General features: G+C 49.4%; 1 protein-coding gene across 1 annotated transcript; it reads left to right on the forward strand.

Annotated features, from left to right (window-relative positions):
- LOC110198712 (aflatoxin B1 aldehyde reductase member 2-like) lies at window positions 1–9,519 on the forward strand. The gene is made up of 7 exons (XM_020973134.2): window positions 1–378; window positions 3,659–3,846; window positions 4,401–4,505; window positions 4,915–5,011; window positions 5,995–6,094; window positions 7,184–7,313; window positions 9,089–9,519. Exons 1-7 carry the CDS (start codon window positions 162–164, stop codon window positions 9,248–9,250), a joined length of 999 nt encoding a protein of 332 aa, XP_020828793.1. The 5' UTR covers window positions 1–161; the 3' UTR covers window positions 9,251–9,519.
- The last annotated feature ends 1,035 nt before the right edge of the window (window positions 9,520–10,554 follow it).

Below are 10,554 nucleotides of genomic sequence, written 5' to 3' on the forward strand. Positions count from 1 at the left end.
GGGCCGGGGCCGGGGCTCGGGTGTGCTGGCAGTGCGCTTAAAAAGATCCTTCTGCCCAGACCCTCGTGTGCGCAAGTGTCTTCTCTGCTCTACTGGCGCGAGTGTCTGCTCTACTCTCCCGGAACGAGTGTCTGCTCTGCTCTCCTAGCGCAGCCGCCGCGATGTCCTCTGCAGCTCGGACTCAGGACCGTCCGGGCACCGTGCTGGGCGCGATGGAGATGGGCTGGCGCATGGACCTGGCAGCCAGCAAGGTCTGCATGCAAGCCTTCTTGGACCGCGGCTACCGTGAGGTGGACACAGCCCACTATTATGGCGAAGGCCAGTCCGAAAGCTTCTTGGGCAGCATGGACCTGGGGCTGAAAGACGGCAGCAAAGGAGGTAAAGCGGCCCGTGCCCTGCCTACCCCGACCCCGTGCAGCGGCCCCTGCCCACACCCCGGGGTCCGTGCCACTCAGCGTCTTGCTACTTAAATCCCACCCACCCCACACATGGCAGATGGGTCCCGAGTCCGTGCAGGCTCGACTCTCCCTAATGTCGCAGTCTGAGGAGAGCACCTTGGGACGCTTTACCCTGACACTGGGATCCGAGGCCAGTACAGTCCAGACCAACTCCTCCGGGCCTTGCATCCTCAGTCCCCTTGATCTGGGTTCTCTATGTCCGCCCCTGCAGCCTCTACCTTTACAACCTCAGCTTCCCCCTGGACAGTGCATCTAGAGGCCATGCACCCTTATTTCTGAAACCTCCTTCCTCCTCCCCTGATCAGTGTAATTAATCTGTGGCCTCTCTGCCCCTCCCGAGTAACCTTTGCCTCCATCAATCACCTGGTCCGCAAACACTCTGACTTCCCCTGGCGCCTACGTGGCGTCTTTTAAAGGGCCCCTGCTCCCAGGGTTTCCCCAGCGCCATGACAAACTGTCCTGAGTAGTAACTGGATTCTAATCATCCTTAGTCACTCTTTGACCAGTAGCCTTCCTATGGACTCCCTGTCCCCAAGCATGCGTCCTTCCATGCCTGCCAGGCTGAATTACAGTTCCTGCCCAAAGGAAGGGGAGGAGACTTTATTGACCTAGGCTGTGGTTCAATTTTATCTGGCACTGCTCTGAGGCCAAGGAGTTTGGGGGGTGGGGTGGAGAGAGGGAATAGGTCTGTTCTGTTCTTTCTCACGGTTGTGATGCTACTTAGGGCCTCCATTGGGGCGGGAGGAGAGACTCGGGGAGAGTCTTCCCTTGCTACACTTGAGCAAAGTGAATGAGCCCCATTTAGGGCCTCCGTCCTTCAGTGCCTGATCTCACCCCAAAGTCCTCCCTCCCTGAGTAGGTGATCTGCTGCCTTCTTGGATTTATAGAATCTAAGAGCTGGAAGAAACCTTAGAACCCAGACTGTTAGAACTCAAATGAACCTTAGAAAGTAGAATGTCAGGACTGAGGGGGCTTAGAGATCACTTTTATCTCAACTCCCTGTTTTACAGAGAGGGAAACTGAGGCCCAGAAATGGAAATGACTTCTCTAAGGCAACACACACAGTGAATGAACTGCAGAGATGGGACAGAACTGGCAGCCCAGGGCTTCTTTCTACCACATTGTCCCATCTGTCAAATGAACTGGAGAAGGAAATGACAAATCACTCCAGTAGCTTCACCAAGAAAACCTCAAATGAGGTCCTGAAGGCTCAGACAGGACTGAAATAATGACACAGACCCACATTATAATTCTGTACACTCTCTAGCTGGGTTGAAATCCCAGCTCTGAACTTTCATTGTGACTTTGAGAAAGTACTTGAACTCTGGCTATAGAATCAGCAATTGAGAGAAGCAAGGGACCTTAGAGGTCATCACATCCCAACTCTCTCATTTTACAGATGAGGAAACTGAGACCCAAAAAGGTTTTTTTCCCTCACCGGTAAAGGGACAGGTTTGGAATAAATGTCTTCTAGAGGCCTTCCAGCTCTACACTTGTATTCCCATGATCCCTAAATTATCTTTCCAGCTTCTTGCTAATCAGGGCCCTTTAACCACCATTCCTCTCCACCACCTCTTTCCTCACCCCCTCTCCCTACTTGGGCTGGGTCCTATCCCCAAAATTGTAGTTGTAGCTGAAAACAAAACTCCTATCAGGACCTAATCTTTTTCCTGGCAGCTAAGAGAGGAAGGATAGAGTATGAAACTGAATAGAGGAAACCACCCAGGTGACTGGACTGCCTCCCATGGGCAGCTAGGAATCAGGAAGACCTGAGTTGGAATCCAGCCTCAGACATTTACTAGTTTATAACCCTGGCATGTCACTTAGCCTCTGCTTGCCTCAGTTTCCTTAACTGTTAAATGGAGAGAACAGTTGCACTACCTTCTAGGGTGGTTGTGAGGATCAAATCAGGCAATATCGGTAAAGCATCTGACACATAGTAGTAGATACTTAATAATGCTTTGTGTCACACTAGGCAGGTGACTCAAGTCTGAGAGCTCAGTAATAGGTATGACAAGTAAATTTTAAATGACACCTTTTTGAGTAGTTCAGAACAACCTGGACTTAAACTTGACCTTTGTCCTCTTCTCCTGACTCCCCTGTCTCCAGATCCCCTCCCCCTCATTCATAGGAACACCAGATCATTCAGATCATTTGGCCCAACCAGCCTCCTCCTTCTAGGGGTAAGGAAAAAGATCCAGTGAAGTGACTTGTCCAAGGTCACAGAGCTAGTGAGCAATAAAATCCCTTATTTGACAGATGAGGAAACTGAGGCCCACAGTGAATAAGTAACTTTCCAGAGGCTGCACAGGTTTCCAGTGGCCCTGCTAGGATTTGCAGCTGAGCTCCTTCTTGACTCCAAATGCAGAATTCTTTCCTCTATGCCAGACACACACACACACACACACACACACACACACACACACACCCTTTCATGAAAGCCCATGTTCAGGTGACCTGGACAAGTCATTTGTCCTTGCTAGATTTTTATATTCTCTAAGGTAAGATAAGACATTTGGACTACATCAGGGATTCTTAACCATAGGGTTCTGGGGTAGCTTTCAGGGGATCAGTGACATTGGGGGGAAAAAACCTGCCTCCTCTTTCTTTTCACCAGCTTCTAACAGAAATGTAATATTAATTTCTTTTAATTATTTAAAAACATTATTCTGAGAATGGGTCCGTGGGCTTTGCCAGAGTGACATAGGGGTCCATGAAGTAAGGAAGGAAAGAAGCATATATTAAATGCCTACTATGTGCCAGGTACTGTGTCAAGCACTTACAAATATCATATCATTGCAGTCCTAGGAGGTAGATGCTATCATTATTATTATTCCCATTTTACACTTGAGGAAATTGAGGCAGATAGCATTTTCGTGACCTGCTCAGAGTGACACAGCTAGTAAGTATCTGACACAGAATTGGAACTCGCCTCTTCCTGACTCCAGTCCCAGCAATTAGTTCACTGAACCACCTAACTGCCTGTAAAAACACACTATTAAGGTAGATAGGAAGGCTCTCTGGGAAGGGGAGGAGGGATCCTGGGGAAAACTATGAGGATAAAAAACCCCAAAAGATATCAATAAAATCTTTTGAAAAAATGTCAGCTGTTTGGATATAGGGCTTAGCTGAGGGTTTTCTGTGTATTGCTTGAATTGACTTGAATCTCAGCCCTTCCTACCACCTTCTTTTTCCCCAAGTGAAAATTGCCACCAAGGCCAATCCCTTGGATGGAAAGACCCTCAGTGCTAGCAGTGTCCGGTCCCAGTTGGAGACTTCCCTGAAGAGGCTGCAGTGCCCCAAAGTGGATCTTTTCTACCTGCATTTTCCAGACCATGTCACCCCCATTGAGGAGACACTGGAGGCTTGCAATGAGCTACACAAGGAGGTGAGATGAGAGGATGGCAGAGAGGGGCCTTTGGGGTACAGAGTATCAGAGCTGGGAGGGCCCTTAGAACCCGAGATGTCAGAGATGGGAGAACCTTAGAACACAGAATGTCAGATCTGGAGAAGCCTTAGAGCATTCATCAATCATTCAAGATTATTTATTAACCACCTACTGTGTGCCAGGCACTGTGATAGAGCTGGAGATGAATAAAATAGTCTCTACTCTCAAAGATACTCTAATTATATTCCCTTCCTCTCTCCCTCCCCCTTCTTTCTCCCTCCCCCGTTCTCTCTCTCTCCACTTCCTTCTCTACCTCTTTCTGTCTTTCTCCCTCTCCCTCCCTCACTCTCTCCCCCTCCTACCTCCTTTACCCCTCTCTCTCTGTTTTTCCCTCTCCCTCTCTCTTTCCCTCTCTCCCTTCTCCCTCCTTCCCTCCCTTTCTGTGTCTCTCTTTCTCCCTCTTCCTCTCTCCTCCTCCCCTCTCTCCTCCCATCCCCCCTTCCCTTTGTCTCCCTCTGTCCCTCTGTCTTTCTCTCTCCCTCTCTCCCCTGCAGGGTAAATTTGTAGAGCTGGGCCTCTCTAACTACGCCTCCTGGGAAGTAGCTGAAATCTGCACTCTCTGCAAGAAAAATGGCTGGGTCCTCCCCACTGTGTACCAGGTGAGCACCTGTCTGAGCCCAGGATGCTGCTGGGTCTCCTGGGGCCCTTCTTGGCCATAGAGTGACCTGACCCCATGGACAGAGAACCTTTCTACCCTCGAGGTCAAAGGAGGGAGGGACTGGCTCCATGTGATACTGCTAGTAAATGGCCCAGCAGAGACTCTGATCTAGGGCTCTGACTCCCAGTGCCTTGGGGCTTTGGAGACAGAAGACCTGGGTTCAAATCCTGACTCTTCCACTTCCTGCCTAATGCCATCTCTGGGCCTCAGTTTCCTCATCTGTAAAGTGAATGTGTTGGACTAGACCTCCAGCTAGTGTGCCAAGCTGGTGACCTCTCCTGACCTGGGATGGTTTGGGGGGTTGTCCCTTCCCTGAGCCTCCTCATCTGTGCTGTCTTTCCTCCTCACAGGGAATGTACAGCGCCATCGACAGGCAAGTGGAGAAGGAGCTGTTCCCCTGCCTGCGTCACTATGGACTGCGGTTCTATGTCTACAGCCCTTTGGCTGGTATGAGGAAAAGTGGGGAGGGGACCTCAGAGTCTGTGAGATGGGATAGTAGAATAAAGACATGAAGTCAAGAGATCTGGGTTCAAATCTGGCCTTTGATACTTGCTAGCTGTGTGTCCACGGGTAAATTGCAACCTCTCTCAGCCTCTCTGGCCAAATGGGAGAAATAATATTTATACTAACTACCTCATAGAGCTGCTGTGGGAAGGCATGTTTTTTTTTTAAAGGTAAAGAGTGCTCCAGAAATCTGAATTTATTGTGGCTTCCCTTAGACCTACTAACTCTCCTCTAAGCTCAGCTTGAAGGAGGGGGGAGGAGAAAGACAGTGTCCAGGGATGGTAGTGAGGTCCCAGTGAGGTTAATTAGAAATAGGAGACACTAATCCACACGTGAGTAACCTTGTGGGCCACATAGTAGCTTAAAGTGAGACATTATCTATATTTTACTGTCCTTTTATTTATTCTGATAACTATTTCCTCATCCCATTTCAGTCCAGTTTTGCCCCTTTGCCCTAGAAGAACTAGCCTTCTCCTCTTCCTGCCCTCCCAATTCAGCCCCACTCCACTCCCAGTTCTGGAATTATGAACCAATGAACCCTGGCCATCCTCCCGGGGTGAGGTGTGTCAATATTGTCCCCTGTTCCCACACTCACCCTCCTGGTCACTTTTGCCACCAAAATGCTCCTTCCAGGCCTTGTCTCTCATGTTATTTCTGTGGTTAGAAAGGAAATTTTATGAGGGCAGGGATTTTTTTTTCTTTTCCATCTGCACCTATAGCACTTAGCTTTGATTGCTTTGCAGTAGTTCAATAAAGTTTAGTACATGCTTTTTCATTCATTCAGCTTCTTCCTGGATTATTACAAAGTTGAAAAGTGAGGCGCCTGCCTCACGCAGCCTTTGGCCTTTTACTGAGCTCTAAGCCTATGTGGGTATCCTTAGCCCTCTGTGAAATCCCTGAGATCTAATTGTCTGCCCTTTCCACAGGTGGTTTCCTGACTGGCAAATACAAGTATGAAGACAAGGACAAAAAACAGCCTATAACCCGATTCTTTGGACGGCGTGTCTCTCAGCTGTACCATAAGCGGTGAGCTGCATATGAGTGGGTCAGAGATGGGAGAATGTTCTGATCCCTCCCGGATCCTTGAGTCCTCTTTCCTGTGGGTTGGGACCCTCTTAAACTGTCCTGATTCCAGTGGTCTTGGCTCCTGTGGGGTTATAGGAGGGAGAAGAAGTCAGAAGTCACCTCCCTCTTTTTACAGATTGGGAAACTGAGGCACAGGGAGATGAAGAGACTGGCTGATTGTCACAGAGCTAGTTGGCAGCAAGCACTCACATTGGATCCTGAGTGTTCTGGCTCCAAATGCATTGTTCATTCTGCTATACCAATCTCCCCTTGAGATGTCTCTTGCCTCTCTGAGCTCACCTTCAAGGCCAGAATTGCAGGGATTGAGCCTGGAATTAGGAGTCCCTAGTGCTTAATCAGAGCTTCACACCTTGCCTTAGAGAGGACTTGCTTAGCAGACAGCAAAGAAAAAAAATGTTGGCTTAGAAACCTAGGACTCTTTTCATCATTAAGTAGCTCTGGGACCTCGGATGAGGCATCATCTCTCAGTCTTCCTTTTCTCACCTGTAAAATGTGTTTCCTGACATTGAAACAAAATTGGCCGATTTGGAACTGTCTGCAGGACAGCCCCTCACATGTATGACACGTGCTTTCCTGCCCTCTCAACTGCTCCCAAGTTTAGACCAAACAGCCGCAGTTCCCTTAACCCCTCTTTCAGTGTCTGCCATGTCCTGGAGGGGCCTCACCTTCCTCTGGACTCTCTCAGTGTCCTTCCCAGAATGTGGCAGCCAGTCCTAAAATGGGCCTTCTCGGGATGTCACAGGGAATGAGATGGGTAATTATGGGGACAGGTGACTCTAGAGGAATGAAGGTCTTAGATAACATGTGCCCAAGGCCTGCGTCCTGAGCTTATGAATTGTTCATTGGGTGGTGGACTAGACATAACCAGAGGTCGCTTTGGGATCCTCACTGGGGAAGTGCAGCCCCACGTGGAGGTTTGCAGTGGATGGTACCTGGGTTCTCTGCCAAGCTGAGTACCCGCACAGGCCCTGCTGAGGCCAGCCTGGGGGCACTGACCACTGAACTTCCCTCTCTACCCATTCAACACAGCTACTGGAAAGTACTTCACTTTCAAGCCATTGATCTTGTGCGGAAAGCACTAGCTGCATCTTATGGGGCCAACCCTCCCAGTATGACCTCAGCAGCCCTCAGGTGGATGTACCATCACTCCCAGATCCAGGTAATGCCCCAGGAGCCTACCTGTTCCCCTGGGTCCTGAGCCTTTAGGAGGTTGGGCCATTCTCAGCTTTGGCATTATTGAGAGGACGTGTCCTTTCCTTCTTAGAAATGTCTCTGCCGACTTCTTCTGCTCCTCGATCCAATGGGCTTCTTAGCAAAATTGGATAAATAGTGTTTGAACACAACTGGTTAATGACACTCCAAAGCATACTTCCTGAAACTCTGAGTTGGATAAAGGATCCTTTTGTAATTTACACTTTGTACACAAAAGCTGTCTCTCAACCTCCTGGTTCAGCTTTTTACATTCTGAAGTGGAAGGGAACAAACATTTATATGGCACCTACTGTGTGCCGGGCGGCTGTGCTGAACACTGTTCAAATATTCTCTCATCTGTAATAACCCTGGGAGGTTGGTGCTATTAGTTTGCTCATTTGACCTCTAGGGAAACTGAGGCAGACAGCAGTGAAGTGACTTGTCCGGGGTCACACAGTTACTAAGTATCAGCGCTTCCTGCTCTATCGACCGGGCCACAGAGCTGCTTCTGAATCACATCTTATGAGTCTTCTCACATGCCTCTGAATTCTATTTGTCTACACCTTCCTCCAGCCATAATGACCCATGACAGTAGCTGGTCAGAGTGGATAGAGAGCTGGCCTCAGAGTCAGGAAGGCTTGGGTCCGAGGCCCGGGTCAGGCTCTTTTGTTTGGGTGGCCTTGAGCAAGCCCTTGGGTGCATTTCTTGCTGTACAAGCTCCACAGAAGACTCACCCACTGTGGGCTAGAAGCTGCCTCCTTCTGGATTTGCAAAATAGCCTGTGGGCCCCCGGGGGGCCACTGGATCGTCTGCTTGTCGCTACTCATGGGTTGCTCCACTACCTCTTTGCGTGGCTGTACTTTGGGTTCTATTCAGCAAGCATCGATGGGGCACCAGCTGTGTGCCAGGCACTGCTGGAGGCCCTAAGAATTCAGACACACAAGGGAACAACATTCCCTGCCTTCCAGGAGGTGCATTCTAATGAGGGGTAGGAGGTACAGATAAGTGACCTCATGATCATGTGAGCGTGAGAAAGCAGTAACAGTTAAGAAGAGCAGGGCAGGCTTCCAGGAGGAGGCGGTATTGGTGCTGAGCCTGGAAGGAAGCTGAGGATGCTAGGAGGTGGAAGGGAGAATATCCAGACGTGGGGTGGGACCCAAGCAAAGGCACCAGGGTGGGAGATGAAAATGAGGTTGGGGGGCAGCAAGGTGGTGCAGTGAAAAGAGCTCTGGCCCTGGAGTCAGGAGGACCTGACTTCAAATGCAGCCTCAGATACGTAACACTTACTAGCTGTCTGACCCTGGACAAGTCACTTAACCCGATTGCCTCACCAAAAAGCAAAAAAGAAAAAAAAAATGAGGTTAGGAAATAAAAAACCATCCAATTTGGTGGGAAGTGTGGAATAATGAGATATACGTCTGGAAAATTAGGCCAGAACATATTGAGCACAAGCCTCTTTGGTTATATGCTGAAGCCTACTTACACCCACCTATGTCTTACCATTGCCCTGAGGGTTGAGGGAAAGGCCAGCGGTGGGGGGGGGGGGGAAGATCTTCATAGATTGTGGTCTACTATTAGTAACACCAGAGCAGCAATGGCAGAATATTGGTGCTAATGAGATGATAGAATTTTGTGTCTGGGGGAGATACAAGAAGTGAGACCATCCTTGCCTCCATGACTCTTCCAGTCATAAGCATAAGCAACCTGCACACATAGCTTGCTTTCTCCTTCCTCTCCTGACAGGGGGCCCGTGGAGACGCCGTCATCCTGGGCATGACCAGCCTGGAGCAGCTACAGCAGAATCTGGCAGCAGCAGAGGAGGGCCCTCTGGAGCCTGGGGTGGTGAAGGCCTTTGACGATGCCTGGAACCTCATCGTCCATGACTGTCCCAACTACTTCTGGTAGCTCTAGCCCTGGTGGTGGAGAGAGGCCCCCTCACTGATGCTGGCTGTCCCCATGCTCTCAGCCCCATCAGCCAGCCTTTGCCTTAACCTGCTGCAGCCTGAGCTCTGTCTTTCAAATTGTCCCTGTTGTCTGAATCCATGGTTTTCTAGCCTCCTTCCTGGAGGTGACACCTCTGGCCCCCTGCCCTGTTGCTCTTACTGTTGAGAAGGGTGAGGGCCACGACCAGCTCAGTCCTGTCCTGTTGGAATAAAAGCAAATATTGCACAAGAGAGTGTCTTGGAGTGAATTATGAGCAGGGCTCTTCTGGGGCCTGGGGTTGGTTGGGTCCTTGGTGGGAAGGTGTCTATGAACCTGAGATGATGATTTTCCTACCTATTCAAAGAATTGACCTAATTCAGGGAATTTCACACCTTATTCAAGGCTCCCCCAGATGCACACCTGGGCACACTGTAAAGTGCTCTATAAATTAGTAGTCATCATTCATCTCCCTGTGGCTCAGTGTCCTCATCTGTCAAATGGGGAGACTCTAGGCCTGGGGTGGGGAATGGGCAGCTTCAAGGCCACATGTGGCCTTCTTGGTCCTTGGGTGTGGACTGTTGACTGAATCCAAGTTTTACAGAACACATTGTTGTATTAAGGGGATTTGTTCTGTGAAGTCTGGATTCACTCAAAGGGCTACACTTGAGGACCTAGAGGGACACATGGGGCCTTAAGGCCACAAGTTCCCCACCCCCTCTCTAGGTCTTATCTTGCTCAGAAGAGGAAGGTGCCATATAAACCTTAACATGCTGCAGAAAAATGGCAATAATAACAGCTGATGTTCATATGGGGCTTTGCTCTACTTGCATCTCTGGTAGAATATAAGCTCCTTGAGGGCAGGAACTGTCTCACTTTGGGGTTTCACAAGATCATATCTTTATAGCTGGAAGGGACCTCAGAAGCATCCAGTCCAGACTCCTTACTGGTTTTTTTTTGGGGGGGGGGGTAAGGCAATTAGGGTTAAGTGACTTGCCCAGAGTCACACAGCTAGTGAGCGTTGTGTGTCTGAGGTCAGATTTGAACTCAGGTCGTCCTGACTCCCAGGCTGGTGCTCTATGCACTGAGCCACCTAGCTGCCCCATGTCTCCTTAGTTTTCTAATGAGGAAACCAAGGCCTGGAGACAGAAAGTAATCATCCCAAATAAACATCAGAAGTGAGATTTTAACTCAGGCACTGCTACTACTGACCCAGTGCTTTTACAATACCTATCATAATCCTTGTACATAGCAGGGGCTTAATAAATGCTTGTTGGTGGATTGATAGC

The sequence above is a fragment of the Phascolarctos cinereus genome, unplaced genomic scaffold (assembly GCF_003287225.1).
Source record: "Phascolarctos cinereus isolate Bilbo 61053 unplaced genomic scaffold, phaCin_HiC Scaffold_726;HRSCAF=1367, whole genome shotgun sequence".
In the NCBI taxonomy this organism is placed as follows: Eukaryota; Metazoa; Chordata; class Mammalia; order Diprotodontia; family Phascolarctidae; genus Phascolarctos; species Phascolarctos cinereus.

What these genes read in the sequence shown, in the direction of transcription:
- LOC110198712 (XM_020973134.2), top strand. Translation starts at nt 162, where the DNA reads ATGTCCTCTGCAGCTCGGACTCAGGACCGTCCGGGCACCGTGCTGGGC. An exon ending in GAAAGACGGCAGCAAAGGAG is followed by an intron (nt 379 to 3,658) that starts GTAAAGCGGCCC and finishes TTTTTCCCCAAG; the next exon opens with TGAAAATTGCCACCAAGGCC. An exon ending in GCAATGAGCTACACAAGGAG is followed by an intron (nt 3,847 to 4,400) that starts GTGAGATGAGAG and finishes TCTCCCCTGCAG; the next exon opens with GGTAAATTTGTAGAGCTGGG.